Genomic DNA, 18595 nt, shown 5'->3' with positions numbered 1-18595 from the left:
ATCAAAAGACACGGGCCACAGACAGTGTGCTGGGTCATCTCTACCCCCCTGTCTACGTGTCCTTTAATTAACCTGCTGCTTCAGAAACAGACAGGGTACATTTCAGATAACCAGCAGTAGAGAATTGCTTACGTGATCATCATGTGTTCCTCATCCAGTATGTGTTACATATACTATAGTCTTGCTGGTCTCCACCACCCCCAGTGTCAGAGATACAGTGGCTGTGGTAAGAGATGACTTGCTTCCTGAAAACACTGTCTTTAAAGTAACTGTCCAGTGTTTCCAGATTTCTGTTAAATATGACCTATAATTAATTACAATATGCATTAAATTGTTTTCCTTCCAAAAATGTTTTAATTAAGTATGTTCAAAAGCAGCCTTTATGTGTTGGAATGGTGTGGGCGTACCCCAACGACATAATGTGTGGGCGGTATACCAGCCATTAAAAATATTCATGCGAGTAGACCTCTAACAATGAACGTAGCCTTAAGCTGCTTTTGGGAAACCGTGCCCAGTTTGACATACACGTTTTAAAAAAATAGTTTGAACCCTTTTTCTCTCCAATTTATGCTTTGGCCACAAATACAAGTATAGGACGAGTCAACGACATTATGAGGATGAGTTAACATAATATACACTATTAAAAGTGAGATTTTCACTAGACAGATACTTTAATTTTAGTATGGCCCAGTAGAAATTCAGGGAATGTTAAAGTTATTTGTCAATCACCCGTAGACACACATTATAAATTGTAATCTGTTATGAGGTTGTGGGGCAGAAAAGTTCAGATGAAGACACACAAAATCTTTTAACATGCCAAGCGGAACAGTTGCCAAAGCCAATGGTATGCGCTACAGGTCGCGTTCTACATTGCAGTCGCACACTAAATCTCCCAAATACTTTTGTTGTGCTTTACATGCTACTAACTGAATCAATATATGACTGCAATGTAGACTGCAACGTAGATGACGTAACATTAAATAATTGGTAATTGTGTGTCGCGTGACTACTTTACAGGTGTCTGGTGTGTGATGTCTGGAACGCGACCCTAGTCTTGCTCTTCTTCAGAAGTGGTAGCACAGGCCAGGGTATTCATCTGTTATGCGGTATAGCCCAGTTAAAGGGAATGTCATACATACTCCCCCGCTAAAGGCTTCAGATTCCAGATGGCAATTTCATACACAGCGCTAGAGTGTATGAGAGGGCTGGATTCAATTCAGGTTATAGCTCGATTGAAATGTAAAGGCAATGATCCCGCCTTCGTGGACTGCATTCACGGTAAAAGCAGCGTCGGCTCAATCTGAAATTACCTTTACATTTTAACGCGGCTCTTCTTGGTCGTCATTGTAAATAAGACTGGTTAAAAAAAATGAAGAGACACTAGTCTGGCTCTGCGAGATTGCTGTAGTTGATTGACACTGTGCATCAGCGGGCTTCACGACCATGTCATAATAAAACTCACAAAACATGCATAGTACGAGTTTTACACGCCCTGAAATCTACACAATCTGATTTCGGCCTCATTTCTTTAGTGTTTAACACGAAACAATGCTGACATCGATATTGACCCAGTTTTATGAAAAATCGAATCAAATCTACATATTCCCCTCATAATTTCCAGAAGATCATTTAATTTAAATATTTGTAACATTGATCAAGCCACAAACTCCAAATAGTGTCCAAATGGGTTCAGTAGTCTAGAAAATATCAACATTGATTTGACAATTCATTTTCTTTGTTTGATTCGAATGAAACACTTTTAATGTCACATTCTTGGATACTGTAAATACGGGCAAAAATAAAAGGATTTATTTAACTTTGGCAGCGATTAAAGCCTTGAGTCTTCTTAGGTATAACACTACAAGCTTGGCACACTTGTATTTGGGGAGTTTCTCCCATTATCTGCAGATCCTCTCAAACTCTGTCAGGTTGGATGGGGAGCATTGCTGCACAGCTATTTTCAGGTCTCTTCAGAAATGATTTTTAAAATATTTTTATTTTAACTTTAACTTGGCATGTCAGTTAAGAACAAATTCAGATTTTCAATGACGGCCTAGGAACACTGGGTTAACTGCCTGTTCAAGAGCAGAACGACAGATTTGTACCTTGTCAGCTCGGGGATTTGAACTTGCAACCTTTCGGTTTCTAGTCCAACACTCTAACCACTAGGCTACCCCGGGTTCAAGTCCTGGATCAAGCTGGGCCATTCAAGGACATTCAGAGACTTGTCCCGAAGCCACTCCTGTGTTGTCTGGGCTGTGTGAACCTCTCTCAGAGGTTCACCTTCCAACAGGAATACGACCCTAAGCACACAGCCCAGAGAACACAGGAGTGGCTTCAGGACAAGTCTCACAACCATGCTTCACTGTAGGGATGGTGCCATGTTTCCTCCAGAAGTGACACTTGGCATTCAGGCCAAAGAGTTCAATCTTGGTTTCATCAGACCAGAGAATCTTGTTTCTCATGGTCAGAGCCTTTTACTGAGGAGTGGCATCCATCTTTCCACTGTACCATAAAAGCCTGACTGGTGGAGTGCTGCAGAGATGGTTGTCCTTCTGGAAGGTCTCCCATCTCCACAGAGGAACTGTCAGAGTAACCACCGGGTTCTTGGTCACCTACCTGACTGCTCAATTTGGCCGGGCAGCCAGCTCTTGGTGGTTCCAAACTTCTTCCATTTAAGAATGATGGCAGGCACTGTATTCTTGGGGACCTTCAATGCTGCATAACTTTTTTAGTACCCTTCCTCAGACCTCTGCCTGGACACAATGCTGTCTCTGAGCTCTAAGGACAATTCCTTAAGAGTTGTGTGTGCCAATTCCTGTGTGCCTTTCCAAATCATGTCCAATCAATTGAATTTACCCAGGTGGACTCTAATCAAGTTGTAGAAACATCTCATGGATGATCAATGAATACAGGATAAACTTGAGCTTCATTTCAAGTCTCATAGCAAAGGGGCTGAATACTGATGTAAATAAAGGTATGTTTTTTTTTATAATACATTTTTCCAAAAACAGTTTCTGCTTTGTCATTATGGGGTATTATGTGTAGATTGATGAAAAAAAATATGATTTAATCCATTTTAGAATAAGGCTGTAACGTAACAAAATGTGGTTAAAGTCAAGGGGTCTGAATACACATTCAAAATTCTGGGCAGGTCATTTTGGCTACCATGGCTATGCCCCCATAGGATGATAATGCCCCCATCCAGAGCATGAATGGTCACTGAATGGTTTGTTGAACCTGTAAACCATACGCCATCTCAGTCATCAGATCTCAGCACAATTGAAAACTTATAGGAGCTTCTGGAGTGGCATCTGAGACTGCGTTTTCCACCAGCATCAAAAACAAAATACTAAGTGATAGAAGTTCTCGTGGAAGAATGGTGTTGCAATCTTCTAACAGAGTTCCAGACACTTGTAGAATCTACAGTATGCCAATGTACACATTATGTTGGTGTTTCCTTTATTTTAGCAGTTACCTGTACATACATACACTCCTTCAAGTCTTTGCTTAACAATCCGTAATTTTTACAGTGTTTTATCAGTAAACAAGACCAGACAAAAAAAATAAGATTAACATTCTCAGTGCAAAAGCCATCATCTCTCCTGTAGAGGAGAGGAGCAGGGGGAGGAAAGAGCAGACGAGGGGTCCAAGATGATTGACCGAAAACTCTGAAGGGGAGAAAGGAAGGGAGGAACAGGAAGAGAGTTTCAATTTACTTTGAACTATCACAAAATGATCAATGATGCTCTTCTGATTATTGGACAATGAACATGAATCCTCATCAATAGGTAGGAAAGTCTGAAGATGCCACCCTTCCAAGTCTTGATCATCACTCGGCTACTGGAGGAATCTTAGAAACCGATGCTATAGATGGGCTAAATGCCTGTAGGACTAATATGTAAATTAAACAATGCTACCAAACTCACAGTGTAGTCCTGCAGATACAGGGCTGCTGCCACAGGGTTTCCACAGCGGGTCTGCATGGGCCCGGAGGAGGTGGCAATGGAGGAGCAGGGAGGGGCTGGGGAGGTGGTGTAGGTAGCCACCTCCTCATCCAGACGTAGCTCCTGCAGAGGGGGGAGGCGCCGGCGGAGCAAGGCTGCAGCAGAACTCAGAGCGCCGCTCTTTGGGATGATGATACTACCTGCAACGACACAGGCTACTGGTTAGACATTCAGAGGACCGAGGTCAGTCAATCAAATGTATTTATTAAGCACTTTTTGCATCAATGGTATAAGAACCATCAACTGTTTATCTATCAATGGATTCTGCCCACTACAAGGAGTATCAAAAGGTAAACTGTCTCAGCAGTCCTACCTCTGGGATGACTCAGGGGGACAAAGGCTGAGGGGTTGGCTAGCCTGGTCAATCCTGATGCTACGGTTGCAGTAGCAACCGTGGATAGAGCTTCTGGCCCAGACGAGGGTCTGACTGGATGGAGCAGGAGCTCGAGGACAGTCCCCTGTGCTGAAGCTCTGGCCCCAGGCCAACACTTCTCCAGTGGCCCACCTCGCTCCAGAAATCCAGCCACAGGGCTTTCCTGTTCTTGTGCTGGAGCTGCTCTGAGCAGCTTCTTCCCCGTTGAGAAGAAAATAACAGATTCCCTGTGTGGGGCTTGAAAGAAGGTCTGGAGTCCTCTTCCCGTGTTATTTTGCTCTTCCTCCTCCTCCTCTTGGTCCTTGTCAGCTCGGGTCTCAGCGGGGTCTTCGTCCAGCTCCCTGTTGTCTATCCTATCTTCCTCTTGGTCCGTCTCCTTGAATAATCTCTGAACAACCTCCTGCCACAAACACACACTCAATGACTTAACTGACTCAACATTATGAAATAGACGTTAGCAACCTAATTCAGTCATGTGGTGTAGGATATATATATTCCATTAGTAAGCCTTCGTCCTCACCTCCTTGTGTGTCTCCAGATCTCGGTTGTGACCCTGGAGGCCCCAGAGTCTAGGAGAGCATGCATAGGGGGTCCGGTGGGCAGACAGGTGCCTCCCCTGAAAAAAGATGGCTCGGTGAGTTAGAGCATCTATGGTGCTGGCAATTTCAGGATTGTCAGTTTGATTCCACCATGGGCAACATTTGCTGAGAAGGTGCCACTTTAGTGTTGACAGTTCAAAATCAAAAAAATTCTACATACAGACCATGGACATACGAGTGAAAGTGTACTGTAACATACTTACCATGGACATGGGCTGATGCCTGGTGTCAGGAACCCGCTGGGGTGTCCACTTCTGGCCGACTGGCATCACTGACGAGAGGGACAGACAGATAGATCATATTGAAAGATGGACAACGACAGACTACTTCATAACACAGAGACAGAGCAGAGGGGTATCCTACAAAGCAGGTTTGAGGAGTTAGCAACTGTGGTCAACTCAAGAGTTCAAATCAGGATTAAATAAATAAATACAATTTAAAAGAAAAACGGTCATGCGGAAGTGCGTCACGTTTTAGCCAGGTACATGTCTATGGAAACTAATCCTTCAGAGCTAACTTGCTCTGGGACTGGCTAACTAACTCTACTTACCCTGAATGCAATGACAAACGCAAGTTGAAGACCAATCAGATTCACTCCGTTGCAAAGATTGCATCATCATCCCCTTCATTTGGGGAAGATTAATTATTCAATATTTTATTACTCAAATGTTTTTCCTGTGCAAAAAAAAGTTGTTAAAATATATCACATTACACATTTAGTAATGACAGAATCCATTTTAAACTTCACGCAATGTAATACAAATATCGATAGAAGTGGGGGGGAAAAAAGGTGCTTGTGCATTGATAAGCACACCAAAGACGGCATTAACGATAAGTAATACAATGAAGATGGCACAAGAACAATCCTACTTCACAAGCAGTATTCCCCGTCGTAGTAAGGATGAAGCCTGAGCTGGAATGTGAAACTAACTGAAGCTGGTTAACTTGAGAAAACCCTCAGGAGATCCAGCTTGCTTCATTAGGATACTCCTCAGAGGACCGCTAACTCTAGCAGGCTTGTAACTGTCATATAAAAGATTTACTGTGCGTGAAGATTCAAATGCATTCTGTCATTACTAAATGTGATAGGAATTTTTACATTTAACACAAAAAAAAGAGAATACGCAATCAGTTGTGTTCCATAAATGAAGGGGATAATGAAGCAATATTTGCGATAGTGAGGGAACAGGATTTCATTGGTCCTCAACTCACAGCTCACACTTCATTCAGGATAAATGTAGTTAGCCTGCCCTGGAGCAAGTTAGTCCTTAAGGATTCGTTGACATAGAAATGTACCTGGCTAAAAGGTGAGCCACTTTGATGGTACCGGTTGACCAAAGATACCTCGCTAACTCATCAAACCAGGTATGTAGTATTGGGCTCAGATCAAGTTATAAAGACAGACATAACATTTGAACATTTACATTTGTGTCATTTAGCAGACGTTCTTATCCAGAGCGACTTACAATTTGGTGCATTCCTCTTAAGATAGCTGGGTAAAACAACCACATATTAGTCGTAGCAAATACATTTTTCCCTCAAGGCCCCCGAGTAACACAGACCCAAGAGGAGAGGGACAAACCGGTGAATATCTGGCGATAGAAAACGGTAGCATATACAGTGCATTCGGGAAGTATTTTTATTTTATTACTTTACAGCCTTATTCTAATTTTTTATTTTTTTATTTATCCTTATCAATCTACACACAATTCCCCATAAATAACAAAGCGAAACAAGTTTGTAGAAAGCAAAGTATTTAGACCATTTACTCAGTGCTTTGTTGAAGCACCTTTGCCAGCGATTAGTCTTCTTGTGTATGCCGCTACAGGCTTGGCACACCTGTATTTGGGGAGTTTCTCCAATTCTTCTCTGCAGATCATCTCACACTCACACTTTTTTTTTTTACCTTTATTTTACCAGGCAAGTCAGTTAAGAACAAATTCTTATTTTCAATGACGGCCTAGGAACAGTGGGTTAACTGCCTGTTCAGGGAGAACGACAGATTTGTACCTTGTCAGCTCGGGGGTTTGAACTTGCAACCTTCCGGTTACTAGTCCAACGCTCTAACCACTAGGCTACCCTGCCGCCCCGGGGAGCAATGTTGCACAGCTATTTTCAAGTCTCCAGAAATGTTTGATCGGGTTCAAGTCCGGGCTCTGTGCGGGCCACTCTAGAACATTCAGAGACTTGTCCTGAAGCCACTCCTGCGTTATCTTGGCTGTGTGCTTAGGGTTGTTGTCCTGTTGGAAGGTGAACCTTGGCCCCAGTCTGAAGTCCTGAGCAGGTTTTCATCAAGGATCTCTACTTTTCTCTGTTCATCTTTCCCTCAATCCTGACTAGTCTCCCAGTTCCTGCCACTCCACTGAAAAACATTCCCACAGCATGATGCTGCCACCACCATGCTTCACCGTGGGGATGGGGACAGGTTTCCTCCAAACATAACGCTTGGCATTCAGACCAAAGATAATATTTTTCTCATGGTCAGAGTCATTTAGGAGCCTTTTGTCAAACTCCAAGCGTGCTGTCATGTGCCTTTTACTGAAGAGTGGCTTCCGTCTGGCCACTCTACCATAAAGGCCTGATTGGTAGAGTGCTGCTGAGATGGTTGTCCTTCTGGAAGGTTCTCCCATCTCCACAGAGGAAATCGGGAGCTCTGTCAGAGTGACCATAAATGTTTCCATTTAAGAATGATGAAGGACAATGTGTTCTTGGGGACCTTCTTCAATGCTGCAGAAAATGTTTTGGTACCCTTCCCAGATAAGTGCCTCGACAACAATTCTGTCTACGGACAATTCCTTCGACCTCATGGCTTTGGTTTTTGCTCTGACATGCACTGTCGACTGTGGGACCTTATATAGACAGGTGTGTGCTTTTCCAAATAATTTCCAGTCATTTGAATTTACCTCAGGTGGACTCCAATCAAGTTGTAGAAACATCTCAAGGATGATCAATGGAAACAGGATGAACCTGTGCTCAATTTAAAGTCTCAGAGGAAAGGGTCTGAATACTTATGTAAATAAGGCATCTGTTTTTATATTTTAATACATTTGCAAAAATGTCTAAATCGTTTTTGCTTTGTCATTGCGGGATATTGTGTGTAGATTGATGAGGAAAAGGCTGTAACGTAACAAAATGTGGAAAAAGTCTGAATACTTTCCCAATGCACTGTAACTATACCCGAACAAAAGTACATCCAACCAAGTGGGTGGGCCTATGCCCTGCCAGGCCCACCCATGGCTGCACCCAGACCCAGTCATGTGAAATCTATAGATTAGGGCCTACTGAATTTTACTAAATTGACTGATTTCCGTCTATGAACTGTAAGTGAGCAAAATCTTTGAAATTGTTAAATGTTGCGTTTATATTTTTGTTCAGTATAACTTACCCAGAGGTCCTCCAGATGCTTCAGTGCAACTCTTTGTGACAGGTATTCTCTGAGCCTGGAAAGGTAAAGCACCACAGTGAATATTCTGTTTATTTTCCTAAAGCCTCTCTATACTCATCAGTAAACTGTGGCTGACTGTTTCATGCAGCACTAAGGAGGCATGACATGAGAAATAAGGACATGAGGCAGTACTATGGCAATGACTTTTAAATCTTAATTGAAATGCATATAAAGTTGTTTTCACCCTGGCTGGAACGGCTTTATAGGAATGATCAAATCTTACATTTTAAATACATTTATCGATCAAAATATTAACTCACAGTGTAGATGGAGGTTCCCCTGCCAGAGGGGCAGACAGAGGTGCGTTGTGGTGTGGCCCCCAGCGTTCCCCCAGCTGTCACCCCTTCATTCTGCAGGATGCTCCTCAGGGCCGTGGGGTCTGGGGTGAACGGGACACTCCGTCCTGGACCTGGAACACAAGCACATACAAGGTTACAGACTTGTTAGTTTAACTTTTTTTCTTTCTTTTAGCACTGGTTGAAGCTAGAAAGCTTCTTTACAATGAATATTTTTGCATCATGATAATGAAGCAGTAGTAAGCTATTGCAGGCATTTCTACACTTTGCTCTTCAAAACGTGCTCAAAGATGGAACATGTCCAAGTAGTACTACCACGGACCTGCCAAGGCTGCAATCTTCTGGTGACTCTTCATGACAGACACTCTCTGGGGCTGCAGAGGGTAGGTGACCCCTTCATTCTGAAGGATGCTGTTGAGGGCTGAAGGCTCAGGGGAGAACTGAATAGATCTTACGGGACCTATAAACAATTCAAGCACATACAAGTGTACAGACTTGCTAGCCTATCCTAGGCCCTTAGATTGAGCTGGAGTAGGAGTTTGAATAGGCTGGCTAATTAAACAGATCAGCGCAAATTGTGTTTTTAAAGGGGTGCAACATGCAACATTTCCACACGGAAATAGCCTTCAATGTCAATGCTAAACTCAGCAAAAAAAGAAACATCCTCTCACTGTCAACTGTGTTTATTTTCAGCAAACTTAACATGTGTAAATATTTGTAAGAACATAAGATTCTACAATTGAGACAAACTGAACACAGACATGTGACTAACATAAATGGAATAGTGTCCCTGAAAAAAGGGGGGGGGGGTCAAAATCCAATGATGCCATGACCCACCCTCCACCTCCAAATCGATCCTGCTCCAGAGTACAGGCCTCGGTGTAACGCTCATTCCTTTGACGATAAACGCGAATCCAACCATCTCTCCTGGTAAGACAAAACCGCGACTCGTCAGTGAAGAGACATTTTTGTCAGTCCTGTCTGGTCCAGCAACGATGGGTTTGTGCCCATAGGCAACGTTGTTGAGGTTGATGTCTGGTGCGGACCTGCATTTACAACAGGCTTACAAGCCATCAACCCAGCCTCTCTCAGCCTATTGTGGACAGTCTGGGCACTGATGGAGGGATTATTCGTTCCTGGTGTAACTTGGGCAGCTGTTGTTGTCATCCTGTACCTGTCCCGCAGGTGTGATGTTCGGGTGTACCGATCCTGTGCAGGTGTTGTTACACGTGGTCTGCCACTGTGAGGACGATCAGCTGTCCATCCTGTCTCCCTGTAGCGCTGTCTTAGGCGTCTCACAGTACGGACATTGCAATTTATTGCCCTGGCCACATCTGCAGTCCTCATGCCTCCTTGCAGCATGCCTAAGGCACGTTCACGCAGATGAGCAGGAACCCTGGTCATGTTTCTTTTGGTGTTTTTCAGTCAGTAGAAAGGCCTCTTTATTGTCCCAAGGTATCATAACTGTGACCTTAATTGCCCACCGTCTGTAAGATGTTAGTGTCTTAACAACTGTTCCACAGCTGCATGTTGATTAATTGTTTATGTTTCATTGAACAAGAATGGGAAACAGTATTTAAACCCTTTACAATGAAGATCTGTGAAGTTATTTGGATCTTTACGAATTATCTTTTGAAAGGGTCCTGAAAAAGGGACATTTATTTTTTTGCTGAGTTTATATCAGCAGTACATAAACCGTTATATGCAGCTTGGAAATGTCCAGTACTACTACCACTGACCTGCAGAGGGTGCAGTCTTCTGTTGACTCTTCATGATGGACACTCTCTGGGGCTGCAGAGGAAAGATCACTTCAAGTTAGTTCACAGACTGATTTTGGACACACAGACTCAGAAAGATCATCAGTCAGTAAGTACCCTGCAGATCTGGGTTCACTTCAATTGGTATTTGTTTTCTTTCAAATACGTTGAGTGTTTGATTACTGACTATTCTATTGGATTCCATTGCGCCAGGCAACCTCAATCTAATAGAACAAAAATAAGTTGATGCTGGATAGTAAACAATGCCGGAACAGCCTTTGTGCAAACAAAATCAAGTAACTCATGTAGTGGAAAAATAAAAAAGCCTAATGTATGGTAAGAATAAAACCCACCAATGCCTTGCAGCCTCCATCAGGGTGACAAAGAATAGTGGTGGACAAACTGTTGTATAACCCAACTCTCACAGGAAGTGACTCAATTCATTAACATATGTAGTTGATAAAGCAAAAAGACTTGAGGATAAAAAACATTCAAGATACAAAGACAAACATGGCATAACGAGAATGGAACACCACAAAAGAAATGCAATATCATAAAAGGAAAAAAAAAAAAACTGTACACGAGCTCTTGCTACTAAACTTAAGATTGGAGAACAAAAAAATGTACACTGCTCAAAAAAATAAAGGGACCACTAAAATAACACATCCTAGATCTGACTGAATGAAATATTCTTACTAAATACTTTTTTCTTTACATAGTTGAATGTGCTGACAACAAAATCACACAAAAGTGATCAATGGAAATCAAATTTATCAACCCATGGAGGTCTGGATTTGGAGTCACACTCTAAATGAAAGTGGAAAACCACACTACAGGCTGATCCAACTTTGATGTAATGTCCTTAAAACAAGTCAAAATGAGGCTCAGTAGTGTGGGTGGCCTCCACGTGCCTGTATGACCTCCCTATCCCTCAATTGGATTCAGGTCTGGGGAACGGCATCATAGCATCAATGTCCATAGCATCAATGCCTTCCTCTTGCAGGAACTGCTGACACACTCCAGCCACATGAGGTCTAGCATTGTCTTGCATTAGGAGGAACCCAGGGCCAACCGCACCAGCATATGGTCTCACAAGGGGTCTGAGGATCTCATCTCAGTACCTAATTGCAGTTAGGCTACCTCTGGCGGGCACATGGAGGGCTGTGCGGCCCCCCAAAGAAATGCCACCCCACACCATGACTGACGCACCGCCAAACCGGTCATGCTGGAGGATGTTGCAGGCAGCAGAACGTTCTCCACGGCATCTCCAGACTCTGTCACGTCTGTCATGTTCTCAGTGTGAACCTGCTTTCATCTGTGAAGAGCACAGGGCGCCAGTGGCGAATTTGCCAATCTTGGTGTTCTCTGGCAAATGCCAAACGTCCTGCAGTGTTGGGCTGTAAGCACCATCCCCACCTGTGGACGTCAGGCCCTCATACCACCCTCATGGAGTCTGCTCAAACGGTCAGAAACAGACACATGCACATTTGTGGCCTGCTGGAGGTAATTTTGCAGGGCTCTGGCAGTGCTCCTCCTTGCCACAGCTCACATTGATGTCCCATCCTGGATGAGCTGCACTACCTGAGCCACTTGTATGGGTTGTAGACTCTTCATGTTACCACTAGAGTGAAAGCACCGCCAGCATTCAAAAGTGACCAAAACATCAGCCAGGAAGTATAGGAACTGAGAAGTGGTCTGTGGTTAGCACCTGCAGAACCACTCCTTTATTGGGGGTGTCTTGCTAATTGCCTATAATTTCCACCTGTTGTCTATTCCATTTGCACAACAGCATGCAAAATGTATTGTCAATCAGTGTTGCTTCCTAAATGGACAGCTTGATTTCACAGAAGTGTGATTGACTTGGAGTTACATTGTGTTGTTTAAGTGTTCCCTTTATTTTTTTGAGCATTGTATGAACCACATCTCTCTTACAGGAAGGGAGAATAGTAGTGACTTGCGAAAGTATTCACACCCTTGGCATTTTTCCTATTTTGCTGCCTTACAACCTGGAATCAAAATTGATTGCCTACCGCTTTGAAGATGCAAAATATAATTTTCTTGTGAAACAAACAAGACAAAAAAACAGAACTTGAGCATGCATAACTATTCACCCCCCCCCCCCCAAGTCAATACTTTGTTGAGCCACCCTTTGCAGCAATTACAGCTGCATGTCTCTTGGGGTATGTCTCCATAAGCTTGGCACATCTAGCCTGCTTCAGCTCCTTCAAGTTGGATGGCTTCTGCTGGTACACAGCAATCTTTAAGTCATACCACAGATTCTCAATTGGATTGAGGTCTAGGCCATTCCAAGACATGTATATGTTTCCCCTTAAACCACTCAAGTGTTGCTTTAGCAGTACCTTTACTGCTTTAGCAATCCTTCAATTCTGACCAGTTTCCCAGTCTCTGTCAATGAAAAACATCTCCTCAGCATGATGCTGCCACCACCATGATGCTGCCACCACCATTCTTCACTGTGGGGATGATATTCTCGGGGTGATGAGAGGTGTTGGGTTTGTGCCAGACATAGCGTTTTCCTTGATGAGCAAAAAGCTATATTTTAGTCTCATTTGACCAGAATACCTTCCTCCATATCTTTGGGGAGTCTCCCACATGCCTTTTGGCAAACACTAAATGTTTGCTTTTTATTTTCTTTAAGCAATGGCTTTTTTCTGGTCACTCTTCCATAAAGCCCAGCTCTGTGGAGTGTATGGCTTAAAGTTGTCCTATGGACAGATACTCCAATCTCCACTGTGAAGCTTTGTTTCTCCTTCAAGGTTATCTTTGGTCTCTTTGTTGACTCTCTGATTAATGCCCTCCATGCCTGGTCTGTGAGTTTTTGTGTGTGGCCCGCTCTTGGCAGGTTTGTTGTGGTGCCATATTCTTTCCATTTTTCAGGGGCAGAAAGACAGATTTTCACCTTGTCCGCTCGGGGGATCCAATCATGCAACCTTACAGTTAACTAGTCCAACGTAATAACGACCTGCCTCTCTCTCGTTGCACTCCACAAGGAGACTGCCTGTTACGCAAATGCAGTAAGCCAAGGTAAGTTGCTAGCTAGCATTAAACTTATCTTATAAAAAACAATCAATCATAATCACTAGTTAACTACACATGGTTGATGATATTACTAGATATTATCTAGCGTGTCCTGTGTTGCATATAATCTGACTGAGCATACAAGCATCTAAGTATCTGACTGAGCGGTAGCAGGCACGTAAACATTCATTCAAACAGCACTTTCGTGCGTTTTGCCAGCAGCTCTTCGTTGTGCGTCAAGCATTGCGCTGTTTATGACTTCAAACCTATCAACTCCCGAGATGAGGCTGGTGTGACCGAAGTGAAATGGCTGGCTAGTTAGCGCGCGCTAATAGCGTTTCAAACTTCACTCGCTCGGAGCCTTGGGGTGGTTGTTTCCCTTGCTCTGCATGGGTAACGCTGCTTCGATGTGGTGGCTGTGGTCGTTGTGTTGCTGGTTCGAGCCCAGGGATGAGCGAGGAGAGGGACGGAAGCTATACTGTTACACTGGCAATATTAAAGTGCCTATAAGAACATCCAATAGTCAAAGGTTAATGAAATACAAATGGTATTGAGGGAAATAGTCCTATAATAACTACAACCTAAAACTTCTTACCTGGGAATATTGAAGACTAATGTTAAAAGGAATCACCAGCTTTCATATGTTCTCATGTTCTGAGCAAGGAACTGAAACGTTAGCTTTCTTACATAGCACATATTGCACTTAACGTTATTCTTCTCTAACACGGTTTTTGCATTATTTAAACCAAATTGAACATGTTTCATTATCTACTTGAGGTTAAATTGATTTTATTGATGTATTATATTAAGTTAAAATAAGTGTTAATTCAGTATTGTTGTAATTATCATTATTACAAATACAGTTTTTTAAATATATATATATATTTTTTAAATACATCGGCCGATTAATCGGATGCGGCTTTTTTGGTCCTCCAATAATCGGAATTGAAAAATCATAATCGGTCGACCTCGAGCTGCTACTGTTATTATCTTTTCATAGTCACTTTAATAATTCTACCTACATGTACATATTACCTCGACACCAGTGCCCCCGCATATTGACTCGGTTTTACTGCTGCTCATGAATTATTTGTTACTTTTATTTCTTACTTTTTTAGGTATTTTCTTAAAACTGCATTGTTGGTTAAGGGCTTGTAAGTAAGTATTTCACTGTAAGGTGCACCTGTGTAATGATCGTGTTGTTTAAATCAGCTTCTTGAAATGCCAGTTGGATGGACTATCATGGCATGGGATGTAAACACATTTGTGCACAAAATTTGAGACAAGGTTTTTGTGCATTTGGAAATGTTTTGATTTTGTTGCGTTTATATTTTTGTTCAGTATATAACCAAAGAAGCACTCATCTCTTGTGTCTCTCAATCTAATAGAGTACCAGGTCTGCTGTGTAAAGGAACCCTAGGACAACTCACCATGTTGTTATAGGCTTTTGTAGAGGGACGGCTAGACATAGAAGCCCCAGCAGCATTGACTCCGATATTCTGCAGGATACTACGTAGGGCAAAGGGGTCAGAAGAGAAGGCCTCCACACGCCCTGGAACACACACACACACAAGGGACAATGGAACACAATTTCAAAAACTAAATATAAATCTAAAGATGACAAAAACATAGAAAATCTAGAGACAAGGGAGAGAGAGAGAGAGAGAGAGAGAACAAACACCATGACACTGCAGCTATATGATGAGCTCTGAACTCACCAGCGGTGCTACTTAATAACTGGCCAGGCTCAGAAAGATCTTTGATGCTGAGCGTGTCCAAATGGCCCCTGCAGGCTTCCGTACTGAGGGCAGTGGGCTTGGCTGAGGTAGTGGAGGAGTCACCGCTAAATGAGAAAGCAATGGACGAAAGACCTGAGCCAGGACCAAATGAACTGGGAGGTCTGGAAAGACCAAGCTGTCCCGATCCAGATCCGTGAAATGGATTGTCTGAAGAAGACTGTGCCTTTGGTTTCAGATGTTGAGACAAAGGCATGGAGGTGGCAGCACTGGTAGGCTGGGGCCAATGAGTCTTCCATTCTTCTCCATCGTGATGTGACAAGATGCCTGCTAGCCCTGGACCTTCTTTTCTGGCCGCCAAGTGTTGTGCGAGTGTAGGGAGTCGAGCAGCGAGATCTACTGTTGACTTTGTTCGGGCCTTGTTATGAGTTTGTGGGACGGAACTGGGTAGTTTAGCTGTCGCTGTGGGTCTTGTTTTATGGCTGGCAGCAGTGCTAAAAGTATTTTCAGGTTGGGTGGTTTGAGCAACCAGCAGCGTTGCCCCCATTCGGTTGGCTCTAGGATGGGTGAAGTTGAAAGGTACAGGCTTGGTGTTTGGCTTCTTCCTCTTTGCTTTACCCTTTAGGAAAACAGATAAGGACAAAAATATAAATGACATCCCTTAGCACTGACAGTAATGCTAGTAAGATACACATTCAGGGCCGGTTTCTCAACAAAGTTAGGGCTATTCCTGGTTAAGAAACACTTTCAATCTAGACTCCCCATCGCACATACTTTTTAATGCAGAAATTTGGCTTAATATCAGACCAGAATCAGTGATATTCATTTCATTCATATTTAATTTGAAGCAATGGGTTTACCATATAAATATAATTGGGTTATGCATTTAGAATCTATCTATAGTTCTTACCGCTAGAGAGTTCTCCTCCCATCTCTTGTGTGACTGGGTGAAGTCAGAGGGCGTCTGAAGGGGCAGGGATTTAGCAAGCACTGGCAGCCTGCTGATGCCCAGTAGTCTTACAGGGGGCTTAGGGTCTTTGTCTGAGGTTGCTGCTGGGACCTGGTTCTCAGTCCCTCGTTTGGAATGGTGTCCGTGGGGTACAGAGGGGTGTTTGCAAGGGTGGGGTACAGACGGGTGTTTAGAACCTGGTTTGGGGTCTGCTGTCATTCTGTTGATCTTCATTCTGTTTGGACTGGAGATTGACAGTCAATGTAGACAGACATATATACTTTCCAGGCAGTGTATACAGTGTTTTTAATCCAGGTTAATTTATCAACAGTACTTGATAAACAGTGGCCATGCATCATTAGGAAGCGGCGACCGCCAACATAAAGCACAATTGACTCGTTAGTTGTTCATACTCTGTAGGCCTACCTTGAATGGTTTTTCAGGATTTTGTTCTGACTATGCTGACGCAGAATCGGAGAGGAATCCATCATTGGCTCAGTCAGAGAGGTTCAACAGAATTCTGTAAATAACAAACCCTGAACCAAATGTTAGTTAACATAATTCAGCATGCTAGCTAACACAGTTGGCAAGAGCATATACTTTTTAGAGACAAAAACAGCAACCACATTGTCACATTGCTTAATTGCTTTGCTACAAGTTAGCTAGTTGAATTGTTTAATGACTCGCTTAATAGCTGTCGTATAAAGCAAATAACCCACTGAAATATTAGAATCCCTTAGAAAACACCACACCACCACTTTTAACAATTTAAACGGTACTGTTGCTGCTAGCTTCAAGTGAGCTACTGAGAGAAGGGGCAGCTTGCTCTCTGGGTATCTGACCGTGACAAGAGAGAAAATCTGACTGTACTCACATGCACACTTCAAAATAGAGAATTGTTTACTTGCTTCACAAAATGTTTTCGAAAAAAATTATGAATATATCCCAGACTTTCCTCTGTTTTCAACACAAAAGAGGCATGATAAGAAGACAAGCTCAAAACTTCCTGAACATGCTCCAGTTTGTAAAAAGCAAGTATTTTCATTGGTTAAAACAGAAAAGTTAGAAGCCAATCGTTGCGCTAGTTGTTTTCAAGAGCCGTCTTTCCTTTGACCAATCAGCATCAAGCGTGCAAAAACAACTCCATGGAAACGACGCATGATGCATGTGATCCAATGAGTCCCTCCCCACACACCCTCTGAAATGTCTTTGTCCCTGTGCCCCCTTCTGAGCTTCAAGTAGAACCCTTGGTTACATATAAATATTAGTATTCTGTATATTAGTATTCTTCTTTTCAATCTGTCATTTGTATTTGTATGTATTATGCCTTGGCAGCAGCTACTCTTCCTGTTATTCAGCAAAAATTAACGCATTACATTCTTTTTTATACACTATAATTAATACATTTAATGCATTATAATAAACATTTGAAACATTAAAATACATTTTACAACAGATTTCACAATACATTAAGTGTGTGCCCTCCGGCCATAACTGTGTACGTGTGTGTATAGTGTGCATGTTATGTATGTTTGTATGTTTTTTTATTTATTTTTTATTTCACCTTTATTTAACCAGGTAGGCAAGTTGAGAACAAGTTCTCATTTACAATTGCGACCTGGCCAAGATAAAGCAAAGCAGTTCGACAGATATGTGTGTATTTGTGCATGTGTGTGTGTGTGACTCTTCACAGTCCTCGCTGTTCCATAAGGTATATTGTTATAAGATTTTTAAATCTGATTTTATTACTTGCGTGAGTTACTTGATGTGGAATAGAGCTCCATGTAGTCATGGCTCTATGTAGTACTGTGCGCCTCCCATAGTCTGTTCTGGACTTGGGGACTGTGAAGGTACCTCTGGTGGCATGTCGTGTGGGGTATGAGTGTACGAGCTGTGTGCTAGTAGTTTAAACAGACAGCTCGGTACATTCAACATGTCAATACTTACAAAAACAAGTAGTGATGAAGTCAGTCTCTCCTCTACTTTGATCCATGAGAGATTGACATGCATATTATTAATGTTAGCTCTACATGTACATTAAAGGGCCAGCCATGCTGCCCTGTTTTGGTACAGTTGTAATTATCCCAAGTCGCTCTTTTTGGCACCTGACCACACGACTGGACAGTAGTTCAGGTGCGACAAAACTAGGGCCTGTAGGACCTGCCTTGTTGATATTGTTGTTCAGAAGGCAAAATGGCGCTTTATTACGGACAGACCTCTCCCCATCTTAGCTACTGTTGCATCAATATGTTTTGACCATAACAGTTAGTCTTGTTGTTGATCCCGCCTCAGTTTTCTCCCATCACAGCCATTGAACTCTGTAGCTGTTTTAAAATTACCAATGGCCTCATGGTAACATCCCTGAGCAGTTGCATTCCTATCCTGCAGCTAAGA

General features: G+C 42.7%; 1 protein-coding gene across 2 annotated transcripts; it reads right to left on the bottom strand.

The window, feature by feature from the left end:
* Positions 1-3439: 3439 nt before the first annotated feature.
* Positions 3440-17266, bottom strand: troap (trophinin associated protein). Of its 2 annotated transcripts, XM_020459750.2 has the most exons (14): positions 17076-17266; positions 16628-16737; positions 16163-16445; positions 15235-15871; positions 14947-15068; positions 10460-10511; positions 9043-9180; positions 8685-8833; positions 8365-8419; positions 5183-5250; positions 4901-4996; positions 4321-4780; positions 3930-4147; positions 3440-3671 (listed from the first exon to the last, which is right to left on the bottom strand). In XM_020459750.2, the coding sequence occupies exons 2-14, from the start codon at positions 16690-16692 to the stop codon at positions 3597-3599; spliced, it is 2418 nt and encodes an 805-aa protein (XP_020315339.1). In that variant the 5' UTR covers positions 16693-16737; positions 17076-17266; the 3' UTR covers positions 3440-3596. The 2 variants fall into 2 exon arrangements, with proteins under 2 accessions (XP_020315339.1, XP_020315341.1); XM_020459752.2 differs by lacking the exon at positions 9043-9180 and having other exon boundaries at positions 17076-17239.
* Between the last annotated feature and the right edge of the window lie 1329 nt (positions 17267-18595).

This window comes from Oncorhynchus kisutch, linkage group LG24, assembly GCF_002021735.2.
Source record: "Oncorhynchus kisutch isolate 150728-3 linkage group LG24, Okis_V2, whole genome shotgun sequence".
NCBI lineage: Eukaryota > Metazoa > Chordata > Actinopteri > Salmoniformes > Salmonidae > Oncorhynchus > Oncorhynchus kisutch.
Note: the sequence above shows the minus strand (reverse complement) of the source record. Positions and strands in the feature narration are given on the sequence as shown.